This window comes from Drosophila willistoni (genome assembly GCF_018902025.1).
Source record: "Drosophila willistoni isolate 14030-0811.24 chromosome XR unlocalized genomic scaffold, UCI_dwil_1.1 Seg8, whole genome shotgun sequence".
In the NCBI taxonomy this organism is placed as follows: domain Eukaryota; kingdom Metazoa; phylum Arthropoda; class Insecta; order Diptera; family Drosophilidae; genus Drosophila; species Drosophila willistoni.
Window position 1 is genome coordinate 2,842,441 of NW_025814059.1, and position 24,234 is coordinate 2,866,674.

Genomic DNA, 24,234 nt, shown 5'->3' on the forward strand with positions numbered 1-24,234 from the left:
TAGTTAGTTAGCTATGTGTTTTTTTTTTTTGTTTTGTTGCCAATTTGGATATTGAAATATTGATTTTTGATTTTTGGCGAAAACCGTTTCGTATGCAAAATCAATTCAAATTAATGTGGGAAAGTGATTCAATTCGTAACGAATTGTGGTCACATCTTAATCAATTTGGGATCAGCATACAAAGTATCTTAAATATTAAAGTTATAAATTTCTTTTATTAATTACACTAAACCACAAATATTTAATATAGATAATACACCCACTCAAATAACCAACCATAACGACCCACTCAACCACCACCCATTTACCCACACGCTTATTACGACGCATTATTTTACCGATTTTCTTCGTGATTATGAAAATTTCATTGGCTTAAATGATTTGACTAATTAATTAGGCCAAAGCCAGCCACGCGTTTCTTCAGTCAAAGCCCAAAAATTCCCAAAAAAAAAACCCAAAATATTCCGAAAACAAAAAATTTTACAAAATTGAGAAAGCCAAAAAGGAAACCACAAAGCTTGAGGCTACTGCTTAGATAATTTGACACTTGAGTTGGCTGAGTAAGAAGCTTCTGAGGAGAAGTTTTGTTGTTGTTGTTGTTGGTGGTGGTGGTTAAGGCAACCCAAAAGAATTGCAACACTTTTTCTTGTTGCCTTTAAAGACAAGAGGGGGGAATATTGGCCACATTTCTGTGGTTGCTTTTCGAGTGTGTGCGCTGAGTCATAGCAATTTCAGTAAATACCCTACACAAGCCTCAATAGAAGAGACGGCAAAATGAAGCAATTTTTAAGGAAAAATTACTTAATTTCAATGGCAAGAGTATAGCCAATTCGGCGTTTGTTTAGTCTCTTCTTGTTTGTAGGTTGAGGTAGACCCAAAAATATCCACACACACACACACATATGGTAGAACTCATTTAACAGTGACTCAAATGTATTTGTTGCAGTGCCAATTAACACCTTATGGTTTCTTTTAAATGCGTAAATTCCGCAAGGTATAAAACAAACATTAAGAATTAATGTAAATATATTTACAACAACAATAACATGAGCAAATCATTGTTCACATTGAAATGATGTGATGGCCTGTCAGAGTCGGTAATTAAAGTCAACAATGAACGTCAATGAGACATTATATACATAGACATATATACATATATATCAGCTATAAAATTCAGAGATAAAGACACAAAGAGAGGGAGAGAGAGAGAGAGAGAGAGAGAGTAAGAGAGAGACCGAGTGAGTTTCCTGGAACAGATTTTAATATCACTTACATTGAATAATAGTTCAAAATATAATAATTGAGATTTGTTAGTGCCTTAAACCTAACTTCTCCATCACATACAAATACATACATACATATATGTCTCTATGTGTATTTAATTTAATATTCTCTTCAGATAAATGCAAATAATGATGAAAATGTTCTCTTTTTCTTAACCAAGCCTCAAGGCGAATGAAAGAAGTACAAAAATCACAATCAAAATATTTGCCTGCAAAATTACACAATAAAAATCTACCCCAAAGGCCATAAAAAGATTATATAAATACATACATATACATATATACTAAATAATAAAGACTTTTTGATACCCAATTTTCCTAAAATAGAAAAAGGAAGAGATTTAGCCAACTTTTTCTTGCCCATTAAAAATTCTTTTAGACAATAAATTCAACTTGAAGCTTGAAGTTTTTCTTGCAATTTTGTGGACTTTGGTATACCTTTTAGTGGCCATTATGTGCTTGCTACAGGGTATAATGTTGAGAAACATATATGTATGTATATGTTTGTTATGTATATAAAGCGTGGGCAGTCATGAGAGTCGAGTCGAGTTTAAAATTAAATTTCATTTATATATGTTTGTATGAATGTTTGTATGAACATAAAGGCATTAAGAAATGTTTGCTTCTTCTTTCAACTCAACAGAAATGAAGCAAACTTTGAAGTTATGTATGAATGTTTTTCGTTTCCTCCCCCTCAAGCAGCTCTCCCTTTATGCTTCTCATTTATTGCCATTGCCTTTTGCTTAATCATTAAGCAGCAGCAGCAGCAGCAATTGAGGCAGTAACCAGCAGCAGCAGCAGCTGTTGCTCATCCCAAAAGCAGCTTGGTTGCCTGGCTGACTGCTGCATTCAATCATCAATCAAAAATTTCTGAGCTGTGCGTGCAAAAAAAAGAAGTGAAGAAGAAAAAGCAAACTTCAAGGCAGCACTGAAAAAGAGGAATAAAAGCCGCTTTAATGATGCCAAAATGAGCAAAGCAGTAAACTGCAATTGCAATTCGACTGCCAACTGCGTGAGTCGTGCGTGAAATATGCAAAACTATTGATCATATGCATCAAGAGTGATTAACCCTCAATTACAGCTCGATCGATTTTTGTGACCTACTAGACCCAGCTAAACTATCTAGGGTTGAGATTTAGTATTGATCAATAACGTACATTAATAAGAATCATTAGTTAAATAATCACTAGAAAAAAAAACTAGAACTAAAAAAATGGTTTAAAAATTGTTTTTGCAGTTCAGATCTTACAATTAGAGAAACAATGGCATATTATTTATATTTTCTTTTATATATATTGCAAAGCAAAAAAAATATCCTTTAGGCGAGGACTCACATTGTCATCTCTAACATAGCGACGAGGCGCAAATTGCTAGCTTGAGGCAAACAAAAAAAAAAAAAAAAAAAATAGGACTGCTGGTGCTGGTGATGCTGCCGCCGCTCCTGTTCAATGCCATTTCCCTTTACTTCACTTCACTTGGGTAACCTCGGAACCATTTTTTCCCTGACATTACTGCACTTTGACTAATCCATCAACAAATGAGGCTGAGGCTGAGTCTGATGGGTTGCAGTTGCAGTTGCTAGGGATGGATCTTGGGGATGGATGTTGCAGCATTGCAATTTGCGGAGACAGAGAGACAGAGTAGAAAAAGAAAGAAGAAAAAAAACCATGATAATGTTAAGGCAAATGCAATGCAATAAAAAGCATGTCTCTGCATGCCCTGACTAGTGACCCCCTAGTAAAAAAAAAAGACGATGGGGTTGGGGATGGGAATGGGAATGGACATGGGGATGTAGATGGCAATGCGACTGGGCATTGCGAAATGTTTTCAAGTGCTTTTCCGTTCGGGTTTCGCCTCTTACAATTCCTTTTTCTTTTTGTTTCTTACCATTTTCACAGGACTTTGTTGGCCAACAGCTTTCAAAGTGGCTGGCGCTGTGTTTGATGATGGTCGAGTTGGTTTTGCTATCATCCATCTATTCTCCTCTTCTTGGGCCATTGATGTATAAAAGTTTTTATGACGCATTTGTGATTTTTTTTTTTGTTTTGTTTTCCACTCCACAATACCCTTACAAAAAAGGATAGATACACAGTTGGCCATCTGTACATAGAAAACTATTGAAATGTATAGGAAAATTAAAGAAAATTCTTTCTCTTAAACCTTTTTAAAAGTCGCCTTATTCATTTACTTCAAAGGGTGTACAACTGATTGTCTTTGTGGAGACGTTGTTTTGTTTTTTTCATTTATTTGTACTCTTTTTTTTTTTTTTTGCTGCATTGCGTCCATTTTTATGTTGAGTGTCTTTTGTGTGTCCTTGCTTGTCTTTTATATATATTGAACAATTTTTAAGATTCAATAAAAAAAAAGTATACAAAAAAAAAAAAGCGGAAATAAAAAAAGTAAATCCTTTCTGGAGATGCGGGGCATCGATCCCCGTACCTCTCACATGCTAAGCGAGCGCTCTACCATCTGAGCTACATCCCCATGTGGCCAATAGATAGCTGAATGCAAAGTCAAGACAAGAGCCAAAGGCAATAAACGCACAAAAAGAAAAGAAAAATACAAAAAAAAAAAGAAAACCAAAAACTATCACATAATCGCGCAAAAGAGATGGACAATTGCCGATCCATTTTATAAATAACAACTCTATCTCTCTTTCGCTCTCTGTTTCGCTCCCTCTCTCATTGTCAGCTGATTGAACTTGACACTCTGAGTTGTTTTTGTTTTGCTCATTCACTCGCAGTGATACAAACACCTACACACACGCACACATAGATAACACAACTGATTAAAGAAAGAGAGATAGAGAGCTTTCTACTACTTTTTCTTTGCTTCTTTCTAACTCTATATATTTCCTTTTCACTCACTTGCCTGTAATTTACTTAATTAATTGGTTTGGCTTGGCCCTGCACAACATATACACACACACACACACACACACACACTTACAATTTGTGCAGAAAATTACATCATATGGCCCTTAAAAACTTTGGGGCCCATAGAGCAGCTCAATTACAGCCTAATTAGCAACAGCAGGCAATGAACGTTGTTGTAGTTGTTGATTAAACACCAACAGAGAGACAGAGAGAGTGAAGAGAGAGGAAGAAAGAAAGAAAAAAGAGGACAAGTCAAACTCAAACTGTTGAGAATATATGTACATACATACATACATACTACCGTCGACGCTGCTGCCATCAACTGAGTGCCTATTATAATATCAGTTGGCAAAAAATTAGGTCACAACTTGTTTAGACAACGTCAGCGAGACAAGAGGAGACGAAAGACGAGGCGAAACGAGACGGCGGAGCATAAAATGATGAGCCATGCGAACGGTCAGCGTCGTCGTCGTCGTCGTCGTCGCTGCTGATATTGAGATGATGATGATGAACGTGTCAAACTGAACTTGCTTGTTATCTTCCGTCTCTTTCTAACTATGCGATACCCTTTCCATAGCTGATATATAAATTTGATTTGCATAGACAATATCGACAATATAACAGATTTATCCGATACAATGGTATTTTTGTCAACTATAACCACAATTTTGCGAATTTTTTTCTGCATGAAACTTAAGAAAAAGTCAAATAATAGATGCCACAAAGGCTTATAACAGACATAGGTGAATATTATGGCAGGTTTAACAGAATGAATACCAGATATAATAGAACTTATACCAGATTCCGAATATTTTCTTTATTTTTGTTTGGAAACTTCTTTAGATCAGCATCGAAAATGCACCTAATGATAACCAAATATCACTTAAACCAACTTTTCAATGCACTACTAGTCAAAAAGGGCATTTGAACTTCTTTATTGATATATGCATATACCATATATCTATCTATATTTCAGTGCTCTTCTTTTAGCAGCAGCTGGTTGGCAACTATTTATATTTATGCAGCAGCTGTTGGACATTTACTTTCAATATTGCCTGAAAATGAAAATGATGAAACGAAAGACAAAAAAAGAAGATAAAAACCCACAAATTTTTTCCTCTTTGTCTCTTACTCTCTGAAGTTTTTGTTTCTTTTACTTCTATTTGGGTCAACTCCTTAATTTTTTTTCCTGTGGCTGAGATCCTGTATGTTTGTGTGTGTATGCCATTAATTTTAATGGTCAGCTTAAAAATTGTGTGGTAACATTTGTTTGATTTAGGCCAGGTTGTGTTCTCTTGATACTCTTGCAGGGGGTATTATAAAATATCTGAGATGTTTGCAACAGATCTTAATTGGTTTGGTTGTTGTACAAACTCCTTTCTTTCGAATGCCAGAAGTCTTCTATAGATGGAAGAATAAAAAAAGATTAAGTTTTATATCAAAAATCATGAACGAAATTGGTTTTCATAATAAATGTCTTTTTTATGTTTCGGTTGCATAATTGTTGTAGCTGTGTTTTGTTGTCATTTTATATAATTTCTAATAAATTACAAACACACACACACACACATATATAAAGAGAAACACGCATGGCGTATGCGTAATGTCATTAAAAATAATGCCACATGCCACACGTGCAACAGCAACGGCTACGGCAACGGCAACGGCAGCAGCAGCCCCCATGATGATTAATCGCATTTACTAATCAATACAAATGTCACTCAAGCTGCCTTGCTGACATTTGAGATTTGTGTTTGTGGTGCCCATTGATCTCTGTCCCTGTCTCTCTCACCCTCTATCTATCTATCTCTCACTCTGTCGGTACTGCCCTCATTCGATTGTGTATTAAGCATACGCACAGTAGTCCTGTAAGTCAATTAAACGGAATTTTGGCATGAAAAATTGACTCATATGCAGGTGGCCAGTGGCAACAGTAATAAAAAAAAAACAGAAAACATTATCGATATTATCGACATTGTGTTACCCTGTAATCCAATTGAACTCAATTGATTTTATTAGCAGTGACCAAGGACGCATTTTTTTGCCTCTGCCTGTTGCATGCTTATCGAAGACTCTAGTTGATCCTTCTCTAAAGGGTATGCAAAGTGAATAACCAAAAGTATTTACCTCGTTTTCTTTGTTTCCTAGTATTTATTTTTAGTTTCACACTTAATTGCGTGTTAGAAGAAGAAAAGAGAAAAATAAAAATAAATAACTATTGTGTACCTAACTAATAATAAGGTCAACTTGGGCGAGGTTTTTAGGCTAGTTGTCGGTTTTGGGTATCATTGGGTTGGCATTCAATGTGGGGCGGGGAGGTGTAAAAGGAGGTTGTCAAAATCTTGTTTAGGTCAGCAGGAAACGCGTTTGCCATTTCCGTTTTTGATTACATTTATTTTTACGTATTTGCTTTCTACCGCGGGGGGAAATTGTTTGCAAGCGTGAAAAGTTGGCAAATAAATTGAAGTGTGCTTATGTGTGTGTGTGTGTGTGTGTGTGTGTGTGGGCGTGTGACTTAGGGCGAGTCACGTACCTAAACCAACCACCCACCTAACCATTCTACCAACCCTTCGAACAAAAGCCCAAAAAAAAAAAAAAAAAAGAAATAGCCAAAAAATAAAAATGAAATAGGCCATTTACTTTATGTATGTACATACATATAGAAATGTGTGCCTGTATGTGTGTCTGTGTGTCGTTGGCCTTGAATATATTTTCAGCATAAGTTTCATGTTCACTTCTTATCAAAATGTTCTTTCTTTCGGTTCGTCTCACAGCTGTTTGCTAATTTTAGCTGTAAATAGTTGAATGGTTAGTCGCATGAATGGAGAAAAACGATAATTTATAAATAAAAATGATTAGTTTCGATAAAGCAAACGAAAAGAGAAAACAAGATATGAAAATATAGAAAACAACCTCCTCAGGTGTTTGGGCATTAGATAAAACACACCTATATCTTTTCAACACTTGATCAGGTCAAACCTCATTAATACATCTATATGCTCTTTAAGTTGCTATGTTTTTTGCTGGAATAATAAGCTTATCTCATTACTGTACGTGATTATCATTGTTATTATTATTATTGTTATTATTGTCTGCGGACATGTTTTGACCACATAAAAATTCTGTCCTCTAATGTGAAAACTATGAAATAGCCGCCAGCCCAACGCAGCCAAGTTAGATCCTCTCTGTCCATCCCTGTAATTGTTTTTCCTGTCTCCACTCTCACTCCCTCGCTTTCTCTCTCTCTCTCTCGCTGTGTGTGTCTTTCTTTTGGTTGGCATAATAAACAGCTTAAAATTATAATGATGACTTTGAGAGATTAGAACGATAAACATACAGATTATTATAGATATAAAATTGCATGTTAATAAGGCAAAGATATAACTTAACCAAAAGTATATATTAATGTTATAAAGACAAAGAGACATATAGAATGAGAGATATTCAAATGTATTTATTTATTTCAATATTAGAAAGTATCTTTTGGTTCATCAAGTACTTGTTTATAATAATATCTATTGTAAAATAGTATTAGGATAAGCCAAATGCCTGTAAAAGTTGTTGAAGATTTATTTGGTTTCATTTGCTAAAGTCTTTTTTTTAAGACTTTAACATGCTTTCGTTTTGGCTTTTATGCTGGACGTCTTTTCCTTTTATAAATTAGATTCATTTTACAATTTACAGCTGAAGTCTTGTGTCATAAATATGAAATGCCATTTAATGAATTATTAAAACGTTTACAAATACACACAAACACACACGTACACATGTTTGTGTGCTTGTGTGTGTGTGTGTGTGTGTGTGTTGAGAGTGAATCCTTTTTCTAAGCGTTTTACGTGGCTTATCAGTGAACCATTCACAAGCATCCATCCATCTAGGAGGCAAAACCTGCCCACAGAATTCCACTCCTTCATTTTAGCGTTCAGTGTTCAGTGGGGCATTGTGACAATGGTATATATATATATATATATATTCATAACTGTATAGTTGAAGAGGACTCTGACTGGCAGTTTATAAAATCGTATTATAGCGCATATAATACATATATATATATATATATATATGTATGTATGTGTGTATATGATAGCCAAGTTGTTTCCATTCAAATCTGTTTTGGCATTGTTGAAATTTATTGAAAGAGAAAAGAGGGTAACAAAAGGCCACCCCCACCACCCCTTTTATACTCCCACCCACTTCTCTTTCCCTTTCGCTCTCTCTCTCTCTCTCTCTCTTTTTCTCTCTCTCTCTCAAAAGATCCTTGAGCTGTCAGCTGCCGTCGGCCATTGTATTCGTTTTGCACCACGCTTCCTTCTTCCGTCCCCATTTTGCTCCTCATTATATGTGTTAAAGGTTGCCTAGGCAAGATTTTTTTTCCTCCCCTTTTTTCTATCCTTTTTTTTTTTGGCATTGAATCCTATTTTATTTTCAATTTGTCAGGCACGTTAAGCTGACAACTTCAAAAATAAAGCAGAAGAGAAGCTGAAAGTAAAGCGCCAACAAAAGCTATTAACTTATTAGTACGAGCAACGTGGCGTATGAGCAACTTGTTGAGACAAATGAAGTCATATGTGGGGAAAAATGGGCGAAGGTGGCGAAAACAAGGATGGAGGCGATGGGTGGAGCTTTGTTGCTTGGTTAGATGCAGCAGCAGATACAAAAGGAAAAAAAGAAAGAAGCGACAAAAAAACAACAACAATAATGACAGGTTGTCAAGCTTATGACAGGCCCAACACCTGACACAGAAACCAACACACACACACACACACACACACACAGACAGACACATGCGACGCTTAAAAGTCGACTACACTTAAATTGGTGTGCACGGGGTATATTAGATCGATCAGACCACTCAGCGATGAAAATTCTCTCATTCTCTTTTGAGAAATTGTTTTAATATTTCTAGAGACAATTTTCAGGAATTTTTGACATCTTTTGATTTAGAATTTACAAAATTTACAGGGTATTTTGATTTTGCAACTCTCTCTTTCTCTCTCCTGTTTCTCTTTATTGCATTTACCCTCTCACTTTCTCCGTACTCTGGTTTATTTCATTACATTGTTGACTGTTGACTAAGGAGCTACACCACCCCCCAAAAGTCCACCCATATCTTTTTGCCTCTACCATATACATACATATATATATTCAAGTCCAACGCCAACGCCCTTTTGTCTGAACAAATAATTCACACAGAGGCGTCGACGTCAACGTCAACGACAACGACAACCACGACGACGCCTTAGGAATATATTCTTTCATTTTTCTATATACATATTTACGCCTTTTTAATGAGCAGCAGCATCAGAATAAAAAAAAAATGGTAAAGACCAACGAGAAAAATTTCATAATTTTTTCCATTCCATTCCATTTCTTTCTTCCTTCTGTTTTTTTTTTTTTTTTGCACTTTTATTTCTCACCTTGAACTTTCCATGCGAGTAGAGAGAACAAATGGCTTAAAGAAGTAGGAATGGGATACAGATAGAGGTGAAAGAAAGAAAGAAAGAAGATTCCGTAAAATATGAAAACGAGAAAAAGAGAAAAAAGGCAAGAAAAGCTTAGCCAGGTGTAAAATATAAATAGCCTAAAAATGACAAAGGGAAAACCCTTCGCCTTCGCCGCCTCTACCTCTTACTCTCTCTCTCGCTCTCTCTCCCACTCAGTCAGTTGTTCTATCTGTTCATCTCTGTCTTTTGGTTGGTATTTTGATCGTTATTATACGCTTGACAAAAGAAAATGCTAAGGTTTTTTGGGGCATTAGGAGGATAGAGTTGGTTCAAGGAGCAACAGGGGGCGAGAAGAGCAGAGAGTTAGAGAGAGTTATGAATGCCTGTGGCTGGTTACTGTCATTTGTTAAACGTCTCACAGAACATTATAAACACCAACAGAGACAAGAGAAGTAAAGGAACACACACACACACACACACACAAGAGACAGGTAATGAAAGAATAAATGGAAAGTTTCCTTTCTTTGTATGTAGTGAATGGAATTAAGAAAGTGAAGAGTAGCAGCAATTCATTATAATATAATGAGCAAACGCAGTATTAGGTAATTAATATTAAACAACAAAATCTTAACAAGGGAAGAAGAACAAAAGAACATTAGTTACAAATATTAAGTTTTAAATACAAATCTTTGAGGGGAAATAAAACACATAGAACTGCGAACTTGATAAAAGTTTAGCAAAATTGTTTACCCTTTTGATTTTTAGCATTTTGTATATTATAATCAAGCCGTCAGACCCAACTAACTACTATTTCTTGCTCTCCTTTTTTATTCTCTTTGTGTTGGACCGTCTTTCCCTTGACTGACCTTTAGTACAATAATTAGACAATTAAGCGCATAATTAATTTAAAAGTAACCCAAGTTAGCCCGCAGGGCAATATACAAATATATATGTACATATATACATATATATGTATAAGTAGAGAGACTAACACAAAAAATCCTTTTTGGCCTTGTAAATGTTTGAAGAGCAGCTCAAGAGTGAAATGGCAAAAACGAGGAGCAGGCAGGCAGGAGGCGACTGGAGGCAGGAGGAGATGCTGGTCAAGTTGGTTGCTATTTGCTGCTGGCAAGCTAAATTAAGCATGCGAAACACAGCAAGTAAAATTGCTCGAGCATGCAAAATGATGAGAGAAGAGAAGAGAGACAGTTGTAGTTGTATTTGTATTTGTATTTGTAGCAGAGAATGAAGATTCCCATACACTCCAGTCAAGGTATCGACCTTCAGTTACCTCTTTAATCATTATCTTCAACAGTCAATGAGGAAATGGTCAGTTGTTATCTAAATCTCAGAGTTCAAGTCGAGAAGTTTGAAAAAGATCGACTTTTAGTAGTATTGCAGGGTATCAAAAGCAAATCCATAATGCTGATGACTTAAGTGGAAGCGAACAAAAAAAAAAATAAAAAGAAAACGCAACTTGCTTGTGTTGTTGTAGGCGTTCTGGCTATTTTTGGGGAAAAATGTTTTTCCACATACACGAACACACACAATCGTATACAAAGAGCGGGAGAGAGTGAGGGAGAGAAAACACACGCGCTGTCCTCATCAGGCTCTCGGGCTCATCATTTATGTCTTCAGGATGAAAGTTTTTTTTTTATGTGTGTCTGTATATATATATATATATATTTTTTTTTTGTTCATGTGTCAAATGCACGGCCAGAGAAAAGTGGATTCGTTTTTTTTTCTGTCCTTTTTTGCTGTTGTTTTGATTTGCCGGGTAATTTTCCATTACATAAAGCTTTTTCTTTTCTTTTTTTTGGGTTGTTTTTTTTTGTATTGCATACATCCAGGCGCGTCATGCGTCAGCGAAACAAGACAAAATAAGCATGAAAGACAACAAGAGATTGAGAGGGAGAGGTAGGAAGTTATAACTAACGAATGACAACTAATCAATGCTTAAAACTTTAAATATACCAATTAAATGGGACAAACAATTATTCAAATTGAAGTAAATTGGAAACTAAATTCGGACTTTGCTAATTCATTTAAGAATTCAATAAAACCATGGAAATAATTTGCTTAATTAACAAAAACAAGAATGAGAACTTATATTAAACGATTTCTTGTCCTTTTTGAAAAACCATTTTCCAAGATCTGTATTCTGTCTGTAATTAAATTGTGATGCATTGCAACATTTTCTTTTCAAAAGAAGAGAAATGTGAATTTTTCATTGTTTCTCTTTTGTTTTAGAAGATATTAAAGTGAAATGTATAATTTTGTTGTTATTTTGTGTGTTTCGAGTGCATTATATTTAAAGCTTAAGTAAGTGCTGACTCGACACACGAGAGTTGGGAAATTTTTGTAGAAATTCATTTGGAGGTAAATTCGGCCAACTGGGGACGGCTATACGAAAATGCATTTTAATTGATTTTGCAGTTTGAAACTCATGTGGAGTGTAGTAGAAGCCGGTAAAAGTCAATGACTTTAGCCATCGAGTCGACACACACACACACACACACACACACACCGACACATTTACACACAGACATACACACACACACACACAGAGTTGTATGTATGCTTGTTACGGCCATCCCCATTTGGTGTGCTGAAAATTCTAAATTGCATAAATTTTGCCACGCCCACTACACACGACGATTGAAGGTGAAGGAGCCAAGGGCCCGGGAGCAGGAAAAGTAGCAAGAGGGGTGGAGGAGAAGGTGGGGACTTGCCACCATTTAGTTAGGCTGCAGGCCATTTGTAAAATTGATTACGCGCATAAATTGAGGCAGACGACGATGACGATGACTATGATGAGAAGCAGAAGGCCGGGAGATGTGATGGAGAGAGCTGGTGGGTTGGGGAGGGAATAAAAAGGATGTAAAGGATGAACCAGATGTATCTTCATTCTCCCTCTTCTCTCTCTCTCTCTTTTCCATCTATTTTTGAGTCTGTGTTGTGGCATACTTTTAGGTGAGTTTTCAATTGAGTTTTCATTTTAATATTTATTTATATGAAGAGTGTGGCTATATGGCTATATCTATATTTTGTCATCAAATTCAATTAACTTTAATTGTGTTAGTTTGGCAGAGTTGTTGGCTGCTTTTAGCTTTTCCCTGCGCTTTACTACCCTGCAGTCGCTTTCTGCTTCTCCTCTGAGGATTTTCTCAATTAACAATAGCGAAATTTCGCAATTAATGTTGCACATTCGCTATACACACACACACACACAGCCATGTGTGTGCTTAGGTTGTGCCATAATTATAACAATTTCGAAATGTCTACAAAACATGCGAATTAGCATCATCAACTGGGGAAAACTAGGTACATACATTTTCCCACATGGAAAAGCGACAACACACACTGGCGACAAATGTGCGGCAAAACTGTGCAGTAAATTACATTGAAACCAATCGAAATCAATCAAAAGTTTTATCAATTTCAAGACATTTTTTGATCAATTTTCAAGTGATAAGAAAAATGTCTTATACCAAAAAGCTCAAGTTTTGTTAATTATTGACTAAAATATGCACATAAAAAAGGTGGAAGCTGCAGTTGCAAGCTTTGCCGTTCTTTTTTCGCTTCATGTAGTTTGAATTTCCAACTACTTTTAGCATTGAACTTCAATGGTAAGGCCATTAAAACTGTGGATTCTTTAGCGAAGTCTGCTGATGATAGAACTTGGTGGTTCTTGACATAGCTATACAGACAACCTGCTCACCTTTTGTGCTGCCTATGACTTAAAATCTTATAAATTAGTACGATTTATTGACCTCAAGCCGGCTTAAGCCCAGTTTTGATTAACTAAAATATTCATTTAAGTGAAGGAGTGAAGGAATATTCTCTACAGATTTATGGGAATACAATAGATATACAAATATGTTTTCTCTAAAATAAAATATTCCAACAATACAATCTATTCGTTTCTATAATGTTTGAACAGGTTTATATGACATATGTATATACTATGTAAACATATAATAGGAAATGTAGAGAGAGAGAGAGAGAGAGAGAGAGATAGAGATAGAGATAGAGAGAGAGAGAGAGAGAGAGAGAGAGAGAGAGAGATGGAGAAAGAGAGGGATATTCAATGCAGCAAAGGATTTTGCTAAACTAAACTTGGCAGTCATCATTTTGAAAGGTTCACTACATCTCAGCATTACACAGGCCGAATTTTGAGATACATTTGGGGAATGAGAGGCTCAGAGGGCGGGGGGCGGTGCGAATATGGGAATTGGACAATAGAAATTAGTAATTTACACGCAAAGCAGCAGCATGTCCTCTCGACAGGCATCACGTATTACACAGATAATGGTGAAATGTATACCGATCCCACAAGCATAGCAACATATATGTATGTACCTTGAACAAATGAATGTGTATAATGATTATCGTGATTATAGTCAAACTGCAATTAGTAATTGAGCGAGAGATGGAGAATTTAAAGCATATTCATTATAATTCTTGTTCAATTAGTTTATAGACAGATTCGTTTTCTCCCTCTCTCCATCCCAACCGGATGAATATTTTTGATTTTTTTTCAATTTGAGACAGAAAATTTGATTTGAAGTGAAAAAATTTGTTGAACAAATTCCATTTTGGAGTTTGTGGAAGAGTTCAATGAACGTGACCGGCCGGGGCCGGGACCGGGGCAGGGATGAAGAAGGATGAAGACAGACGACAGCAGGAAGTTAAAGGCCCCAGGCCTTGATTGCTGAGCGTTGGTGAGGGGGCGGGGCCCAGAAGAGGAGGAAGGGAGAGAGTACCAGAGATTCTTTAGCCTTCTTCTTTTTGGGGTACATTTGATGATGATGATGATGCCCGGTGATGCTGCATGGTGATGAGTTATTCAAAAAAGAGAAATATATAAAAAGCATGTGCAAAGTGTCAGAAGAAATCAAAAATGAAATTATGTAAGAAAAAAGAAGAAACGCAAAAAGGAGTTAAAATCGAAGTAAAAAGAACGGACAGGGAACGGGACACTGAGACAGGAGCTCAGACTGCGAACCGCCTTATACCAATTTGTCAGTAATAAGAAAAAGAGAGAAAAAATATTTATACACATATTACACAAGAGGAGGACAGATGTGTCTGACCCACAGGCAAGGTCCAAGCCCCAATATGAAAACTTTTTAACTCACATTTTCGGGCTTAAAAAGTTGATTACTATACCCTATAATATTAATGGGTATATTAAATCTATGAAGCATTCCATGCTATTTTGATTCAGAAATAAGATGAAATAGTTCTTCTTCAAGTAAATTCTAAAATTAATATCTTACAATTTTCTTCTAATAAGAACGAAAGACAAAGAGGCTAAAGTCGAGGTCGAGATGAATATAATTTCTCTGCATGGAAATGAGAATTTCTGGCCAGAAATCGCCTCAAGTCAATTGTAAGGATAAATTTTTTTTTGTTTTTGGGAAATGGATGAAAATTTCAACAGAAAAGCAATTTCGTGCATATTTTCTTCTCCCCTTTTCGTTTCATTTCATTTAATTTGCGCAGAATTCGCAAGCGCGCCTAAAAGCAAGCAATGCAAAAATTGGAGAAATCGAATCTTTCATCCCTTTATCCATCTACGAGGGGGAAACCATAACGAATTGAAAATGAATTATATCAATCAATTCACTCAACCTAAAGAAAGGAAAACCCAATTTCAATTTACTTTTGTGATGTTTAGTTAAACAATTATCATTTAGTTATGGCACTTTTTCAACATCCTCCGTCCTCCCCCTCTCTCTCTCTCGCTGTCTATCTTGCCTTTTTATTCTCTTTAAGTGCCGACACGAGCTAGTTCTTCTACCTACCTACCTATCTATGTAGCTGGACGCCTCCTACTACCAATTTGTAGATCTACTGCTGCCAGCTCATAAAGACACGCACATGATAAATGATTTTCCATTAACTGATGCCATTGGAAGAGGGTAAATAAAGAAAAAGAAAAAAGTGCAGGAATGAAATACAAGATGAAATAAAAGGCAGGCGGCAGCACACGAAGAATAAGATGGAATCGCAGACAAAACGCAACGCACACATGCTGCGTAAAGACGAGACGAGACCAAAACCATGACCAAGACCAAGACGAGAGGTAGAAGGAGGTTTAAAAGAAAAAAAAAAACAGATGAAAACGTGCTTGCATTTTGTCTCATTCATCATCCATCATCGTCATCGTCATCATCATCATCCTTGCCTCTTATCATCATCGTCAATGGCATTGATCGGCATCATTCGAATTACTCGTAATTATTTCTCTCTTCAGTTCTTATAACCCAATTTCAATTGAAAAGCGTATAGATCTGAGAAATAAAGTCACACACACACACACACCTATAGCACTATGAGTAATTTGATACAAGTTAAAGAAAAGGAGCAAAAAACAAAAAACGAGACAACGAAAAGGTGAAAAAAGACACCACCAGATTGTGTTATATGCATTTGATTTTGATAGATGACCTTAAGAATATTAATGCTTTTGCCCCTATTTGATAAAGAGCGAACTGAGAATTGGCTTTGGCTTTTGTCAAAAGTAGTAAAGTGCTCAGTAAACAAGAGTAAAGATTAAAAATGTGAGTGGAATAAATGTAAATGTCTAATGGAAATGTTTGGAATATTAATAAGATTGATAGATCAAGTACCCATAACAAAACAAAAGAACACCTTTCATTTAAAATTCCTTTCTACTCACAGACGACCACACAAAGATCTCTTCTTAATGAACTTGACTCCCACTTGATAATAAACTAGATTTCTATATGTAACAGATGAAATTTCATTCTAGTTGTTATTTAACATTTATTTTCTTCGCCTCATATAATTTCATTTCAATCTCCTTCAATCTATTTAGCTTTCTCTCCTTGTTCTTGCTCTTGATTCTCATTATTCAGTTTTTTTTCTTTCTCCACTTTCTCTTCTTTTTGTCTCGCTTTTTTGTTGTTGTTTTCGTTACATTCGGTTGAACCTTCTTTTTAGCATAATCGTCTCATTATCATTAACACATTAGACATGCAAATCGTTTGCGTTTCGTTCTCTGCTGCGCTGCGCTGCTTTGCCCTGTAATGTATGCTACAGTCTTTCATATAATAAATGATGACTCACACACGCACATAATATACATATATATTTGTATATATATATATATATACTTCAAGGCGAAAGCAATTCATTCAATCTGCAGCAGCAATTTGGCCATAATTTTTAACAGCAACTAACAAAATAGGTCCTCCTAGAAGGAAAAAGAGATTTACGACAGCCAAAACGGCAAAAAAAAATAAAAGAAGAGAGAGAGACAAGAGACAGAAGGAGAGAGATGGCTGGGAGTTGAAATTGAAGTAGAGAAAGAAAAGATGCTGCGCAATTTTCGGAGGCCATAACAAAAATATTTTTCAGATTTTTCTTTCGCTTTTTTTTTTTGGCCAGACACAGACGGCGACAAAGTCAGCGACAATGGGTAAATCTCATACTCACTTACTCTCTCTCACTCTGTGTCTCTCCAGTTGTTGTTGCTTTGTCTCGTTTTCAGCAGCCATGGCCAATGGCATCATAAAATCTCTCGACGACGCCTCAATGTCGTTTCTCTATATCAGTGGAGTGGCGACTTCTTCTCTCTAGCAAATCCTTAATCCTTGTTGCCTTTTGGCTTGGCTCTTTCTCTCTCTCTCTCTCTGTCTCTCTTTCCCTTTCTCTCTGCTGTGTTTCGTGCTTTCTGTCTGTTGTTTGACCTTTTTACCCCTCATGTTGTTGCTAATTTCTCGGCTATGTTGTCGTTGTTTTGCCAAGTTTATCAATTGAGACACAACACACAATGCCTACTCTTACTATGGCAACATCTCTCCTTTTTAGGCCTCCTTTTGCTAGTTCACTGAACTTGTCCGACCATTCATCCTATCGAAGTGATGTGATATGATGTTTGTTTGTCTGTTTATTCTGTTTGTTTGTTTGTTTGTTTGTCTATCTGAATGTCTGTTGTCTAGTTGTCCTTTGCCTTTTGTCTTCGAACTTTCAACTGCAAAATGTCTGCAGGAAAATGCGACTGGCACTTGACTAACATGACGCAAGGATATGCAGAGATAACGTTATGATTTTGAATAGAATAACTTTTAAATTCTCAAAACAAAGCCATCTTTTAAACCGACGACCATCTTTGTTTTAAACTCATTGAACACACATTGAATTTTAATTATGTAGATTTGATTTCTTGAAGGATATGTATTCTCTATCATGGCATTAAAGGGGGCGCCTGAGGGTATGCTACATTTAGTTGTAATTCACAACTGGTATGGTTATTTGAATGTCTTTAACCATTATTGTTATATATAAACCAATGAAATTTGTTTTCTTCAAATGATTAAAATCTAATTTATTTTCTTCTTCTTTACAGGGCTGTCACAGATCCTCGCGATGGCCGTCGTGTGGCCCTCAAAAAGCTGCCAAATGTGTTCCAATCGTTGGTCTCATCGAAACGTGTTTTTCGTGAACTGAAAATGCTTTGCTTTTTCAAGCATGAAAATGTAAGTACCAACATGTAAATGTACTCTATATATATGTATATATTTAAATGTGTATACCGTGAAATTAACAAAGAGCATTATAAGTTAATACAATATTTAATTACTCGTATGTCGTTTTGTCCCCATTCACTCGTACCACCATCTCCTTTCCAATCGACAATTATTGCCGCTCCTGCTCCTGCTCCTTTTCCTGCTGCTGCTGCTGTCCACATTATTTCTTTCTCAGTTCAGTTTCTGTTGTCATAAAATTTAATTAAAATACACAATTCGATTATTGGCTGCTCTCCTTTTCCTTTGTGTATCAATAGTGGAAAGGGAAAGGGCCAACGGGAGAAGGGGACATGGCTGAATAAAGAGATTGAGTGACTAAGTGAGTAAGTGATGTAAGGGACTGGAATGGGGTAGGGGGTAGGGGGAAGCCGTCGATACAGAGGCCGTACACAAGTCAATATACTAAAGGCCTGGCAAATAAAAATTGAAAAAAAAAGAACACACACACACACACATATGAAAATGAAATGGCTCAAAGCGAAACGCCACTTTGCCTTCAATATATGAATTTATTAGCAATTACTTTTTTCCTACCCCACCACTCCCCCCCTTTCAATATGTAAAAATGTAAAAAATACATCACAGAAAGAGAGATAAGCATAAAAAAAGGAAAAAGAAACCCTTCCAAATTCCTTTTGTAGATTCTTTCTCGTTCTTCTTCTCTCTTAAATAGTTTTGCTATAATTTTTATAAATTTAATAACTTTATTTTTGTATTTTTAATACCAATCCGAATAAATGACCGGAATATACATATATAGATGATAATAATAACTCTCGCTATACAATAACTTTTTGACTTTTGACTTCTACTCTTCGAAATGTGCAAATGCCACCAATGAATCAACATTAAAATCAAAAACTTTACCCAACCAATTGACTGACCAAGCAGAACAATTCAGTTCGTTGATATGCATAATAAACTCATTTCCAGCAGCTGCTAAATAATTTATCTAACCAACAATAACAATAACAATAATAATACACTAATAGCTCCAAGGCAACTAAACAAAACGCCACGCCCACAACACCAACACTAACACCAATACCAACACCAATCCTAGGCCACATCAAACACCACACGACAACAGACCAAACCAAACCAAACTTCCCACGGAAAAATCCTACCGCAAATAACTGAAAACGACAAAAATGAAATACAAAAATATTGGGAATACAAAAACAAAACATTGAATACTTTAAGTTATACTCTAAAATTACCAAACTTACTTTCAAAGTACTCCAAAATTTTATACGTAGAATAAATAAGGTTTTCGATTTATTTTATATTTAACATTGTCTTTCTTCCTCAACTTCAAACTTGACTTAAATTCAATTAGTTAAACTATTATTTGGTTGTTGTTTTGGAGCTGGGAATCATTTCATTTGTAACTATTCCAAAAGTGAATAGTTGGTTAGTATTTGTAGTTAAAACAATTGTTTCGACTAAGGAGAGAGAATTTTGGCCCTGATAATGACACAAATCAAGCAAATCGATGGCTTTAGCTAATGTTACCCAATTTTCTACAATATTTTACACTATAAGGATGCAAAAAATATAAATAAATATAAATATTGATTGGATATACTTATGATGAAAATGAATAATAGCCTTTTGTTTAGTTTTGTTTATGCTGTTAAATTGAAATCTCTTTCTCTCTCTCTCTTTCTCTAATGCATTTAAATGTCAAGCGAAAAGTTATTAGAGCAAAAGATGATAAAGATGATGAAGGAAGGGATTGATGACGGAAAATGTCGTGGACGAAAAGTTTCGTTTCAATTTCATATTTGTATTTGAAGTTTTCTTTTTTGATATATATGTGTATGTGTGTAAAATATGGAAAGTAGGAGTAGGAGATTGCTAAGAAATGATGATCAAAGATGATAATGATGATGTCTTGACTTTGTTTCTATATACCAACAATGTATATATGTATGTACATACATATGTATCTATATGTCAGCCTACGTCTTTTGTGTGCTTTTGCTTGCTTGACTGCGTGTGAATTTCGTAATGCAAAATCATAAAGAAGCAGACAACAACAACAACAACTACAACAGCAGGCAACAAAAACGACAAAAGGTAGAATGAGGCATGGCAACAACAACAACAACAATAACAACAACAAACATCGTAACACCTTACCCAATATGTAAATTTTCTATTAAATATGCATAAATTGCTTTGATGAAGGCGCAACTTGGCTTGGTTGTCATCGTCGTCGTCGGTCGTCGTTGTCGTTGTCGTCCGCCCACCTTGCCACCTAGCGCCCCTCTCCCCCTGCGACGTACACCTTAATGCTGTTGATGTGTTTCCTGTTTCATTTCCTACTATGACAAAGTCTTCGAACAAGTGCAATTAACTCAACGACATCAAAAAAAAAAAGAAAATTGAAATAAATATAGAAAATAAAAAGTTATATATTCGAGCCTAGACAAGGTGTTGACTGGAAAAAAAATAAACACAAATCTAGGCGCAAAGCAAAACAATTAGATATTCCAGAGTAAAGGAAGGAGGAGCAGGAGCTTTAGGTTTCAGTTGATGGTGCCTGGCACGTGTTTATAATTTGTAAATTCATCAGAGAAATTCTAGAGAAACACAACAATTAAATATAGGTAAACATTAATTGCAATAGTTTCTAAAAAATATGTAGAAAATATTTGAGGCTTAACTTGGAGCTCTCCTCATAGATGTCTAAATTGATTTATAGGAATGCCAGATTTATTGAGATGGCTTGCCCTTTATTCCAATTCTTCAGATGGTGAACTCTCTTAATTGGAGAAGCTCATTGTCTGAATTTGCTACATTCCTTTTTACTCTACAATCCTTTTTAGAACTTTTAATAGCCTTTTAATAACCCACATCCATCCACTCCATTGTCAGTAATCGAATAGAATCAGTAATCGAATGCTTATAAGCCAGACATCTCTGCTTAAATATGTTTCATGGCTTATGCTCTTTTGTTGGTTAAGAGATTATAAAGAAATTTTGATAATGATGGAATCATGGCATGGCAATGACAAGCCTCTTGGCAGTTTTAGCACCTCAACTGCTTCCCTGACCCCCCACCCATCCTCTCTACTATACAAGCAGTCTGCATTTTGGGGAAGACTTCATTTCGAATTCACACAAAATGTAGGCAAAATGCTTTTGCCCCATTATTGTGTGTTGTGTACACTCTTTCAACAATTGCAGAATTTCAATAAACTGGAAAAGATTTTGTTCTGCCACGTACGTGGCGCACATATCAAAAGCAAATGCAAAAACCCTTCCCTTCCAACAACAACAACAACAACAGAAAATCTCATTTTGAATTTCAAATGAAATCAAAGTGGAATGCCAATTTAACACACACCACACACACACACACACACACACACACACAACAACACATCAGCTGCAACATATTCGAAAACATTTCTCAAAAATATCTTTTATCTACAACCAGCCAAAGTTATATCTCTTCCTCTCTGTCTCTCTCTCTCTCTCTTTATAGGTTTTTTTTTGGGTATTAGAAGACTCATTTTTTAACTAGAAATTAGGCTAAAGACTAAAGTAAAACACACTTTTGCTTTTGTTTGATTTACTAAGAACTTTGTAACGAATGAATGTTTATGGGAAACTAAATTGAGGTAGCAACTCCACATTACAAACAAACTATGAAGTTTCAGCTAAGTTAAACTTAAATGTTACTAGTGCTTAGACTATGCAACATTTTTCTAATGCTTTTTCAAAAAGGGTAAAAAAAGACAGCAACAAACTAAATTCAGAGGAAGTTGTAAAACGAAAAGAACAACAAAAATTTTGCCCTCAAAAAAGACGTCGCCAGCTGTAAAATGTATTTCAACAAAAGTTTACCCAAGACATTGTTGTTGTTGTTGTAGTCTCTAATTTGTTTAGTTTCTGTTGTCTTCAAGGACAGAGACTGACTGTGGACAGCAGCAGCAGCAGCAGCTTTAATACTTTGGTTTGCTCTTTGTTAAGTTTTGGTTTGTTATTTTCTTCAATTGCCAAGTTGAAAAATGTTAATTAGCTACAACCAAACCGAAAACCCCACTCACACCAGGTGGGGGTATGGCTGGTTGGTTTGTAGGAGGGGCGGAGGGTTATGGTTGCCTCAAAGACTTCAAAAATTGCAGTTGTTGCTGCACCATAGCAACATTTGAGATAATTACGCGCCTGCGCATTCAATTCGAATTCGAGGCAATAAAAAAAAACCAAGCCGAAAAAGAACACAGTAATAGAAACGAAAGATTTTAGTTCTAACAATTGTTTCCATCACATGGGGTAATTGCATTATTTTAATGATCCTATTAAGGATCATAATATACTAGTTTTTGGAACTGATCCACATTCTATATGCCACATTCTAGCAAAACGACCTTCTATTACAAGTTTAATGGAAAGGGAAGGGGAAACGAAAGGAATCGACTGGAACAAATGTGCATTTTAAGTTAGACAATAAATTTTGATTAGCAAGTCGATTATATATCTATAGGATCCATCCGTTTTTATACCAAGCCTGTATATAGCAGGCAAAAAGAAAACGTTTTCTACATAAAGTGTAGAAATTCTTAATCAGTATTCAGCTTTATGTTAAGTTAACAAAAGAGCTAGACTCACCCAATGTAGATCAAGACGAAATACTAAAAGTATTTTTATTAAATTTGGTATTCTAATTGTTATTATCAATATCTTTTTCTTTATCAGATTTCATAAAAATCGAATAAAAAATGGCCAAGTTATAGGTATAAACATTTGTCATTAGGCAAACCTCTTAATAAGTGCTCGTGCGAGTGAGCGAGATAGCGAGATCACAGTTTCTGTAATGAATTATTAAGCTTTAAGGCGTTAAATCCGGCCCTGTTAACTCTTAAAAAGATTATACGAATTGGTTGCATAAAATGTGTCTAATAGAGTCGCGGTGCAGATGTCAAGCGGTTTTGTTAGCCATCATCATTATCTTCTTCTTCTTCTTTTTTTTGGTGGGGAGGTTTTCCTTTCAATTCTCTTTCAAGACGTTAAACCGCAGGCTTAACAAATGCAGTTCATTCGCAGTTTGCTAAATTACAGCAGCAGCAACAAAATTATTACAGAATTTTACTCCAAAAAGAAGACGAGAGAAGAAAAAAAGAAACACAAAACAAAAAAAATTGTTTTTTGCCACTTAAGACGACGACGACGACGACGATTGTTTCAGAGACTTGAAGACGGCAATGGATTTGGTCGGTCGGTCGTTCAGTCGGTCGGCACTTTTTGTGTTGATTTTTAGCCCCCTTGTTTTTTTTTTTTTAACTTTGTTTCTTTGCAGTTTTGTTCCTTTTTGCTAAAAGTGCGCAAAATTGTTGAAACTGCCTTTGGTAAGTGCCGACACAGCAGAAGGGTGGGGGAGGGAGGGATAGAATGATGGTAGGCAAGAAGAAGGGAGAAACGAGGGCTATATGTATGTATGTCTCGGTAACATTGTGGCTAGCAACATTTCTTCTTTTGACTGCAGTTTTTGAATACCCTGTAAACCATTGAAATGATTGTTAGGGTATACTAGTGCTATAGAATAATTTGGCACAAATCTTAGATTAGGTTTCTAGGGTATTAGAGGAAAATATAGTGCAGTAGTTTATAGAAGAAGGAGGAATCTGTTGATCTCTGGGCACCAGGATAAGGTCCTTATTTTGATGAGAAGTCGTAAAGAGGGTATATGACAGTCGTTTAGCTAATTTCAAGTATGAAGAATAATTTTGTTCTTATATTTCGGGCTACTTTACGCATTTTTGTTGATGACGATAACGATGAAGACGATGACTTTTGCCTGGGAAGACGAGGACTGACTCTTGAATAAATATTGTAAATTGATTTTAAAGGCAAGTTCGTTTGCCCCTCTTGACACACACACACTCATAGCAACCCCTTATTGCCTCTCTCAGCTCCCCTCAGCTTCTGGTGGACTGTTAGGTTTTGGTCGATGGTCGATTGCCGCCGACCCCTTCTTCTGTATACCTCACTCTCTCTCCCTCTTTCTTTATATTTAGTTCGTCACTCAGTTGAGTTGAAGTTTTAGTTTAGTTTCAGT

The 24,234-nt window shown here is 35.8% G+C and overlaps 1 protein-coding gene and 1 non-coding gene across 2 annotated transcripts in view; one reads left to right on the forward strand and one right to left on the reverse strand.

The window, feature by feature from the left end:
- The window catches only part of LOC6645711 (serine/threonine-protein kinase NLK2), a 74,200-nt gene that overhangs the window by 42,280 nt on the left and 7,686 nt on the right, over nt 1-24,234 (forward strand). The window contains 1 exon segment of the mRNA XM_002068610.4: nt 17,984-18,113. Within this exon segment, the coding sequence (XP_002068646.4) occupies nt 17,984-18,113 (130 nt within the window).
- On the reverse strand, nt 3,695-3,767 carry Trnaa-agc. Its single transcript has one exon. It is a non-coding gene; the product is annotated as a tRNA-Ala (tRNA).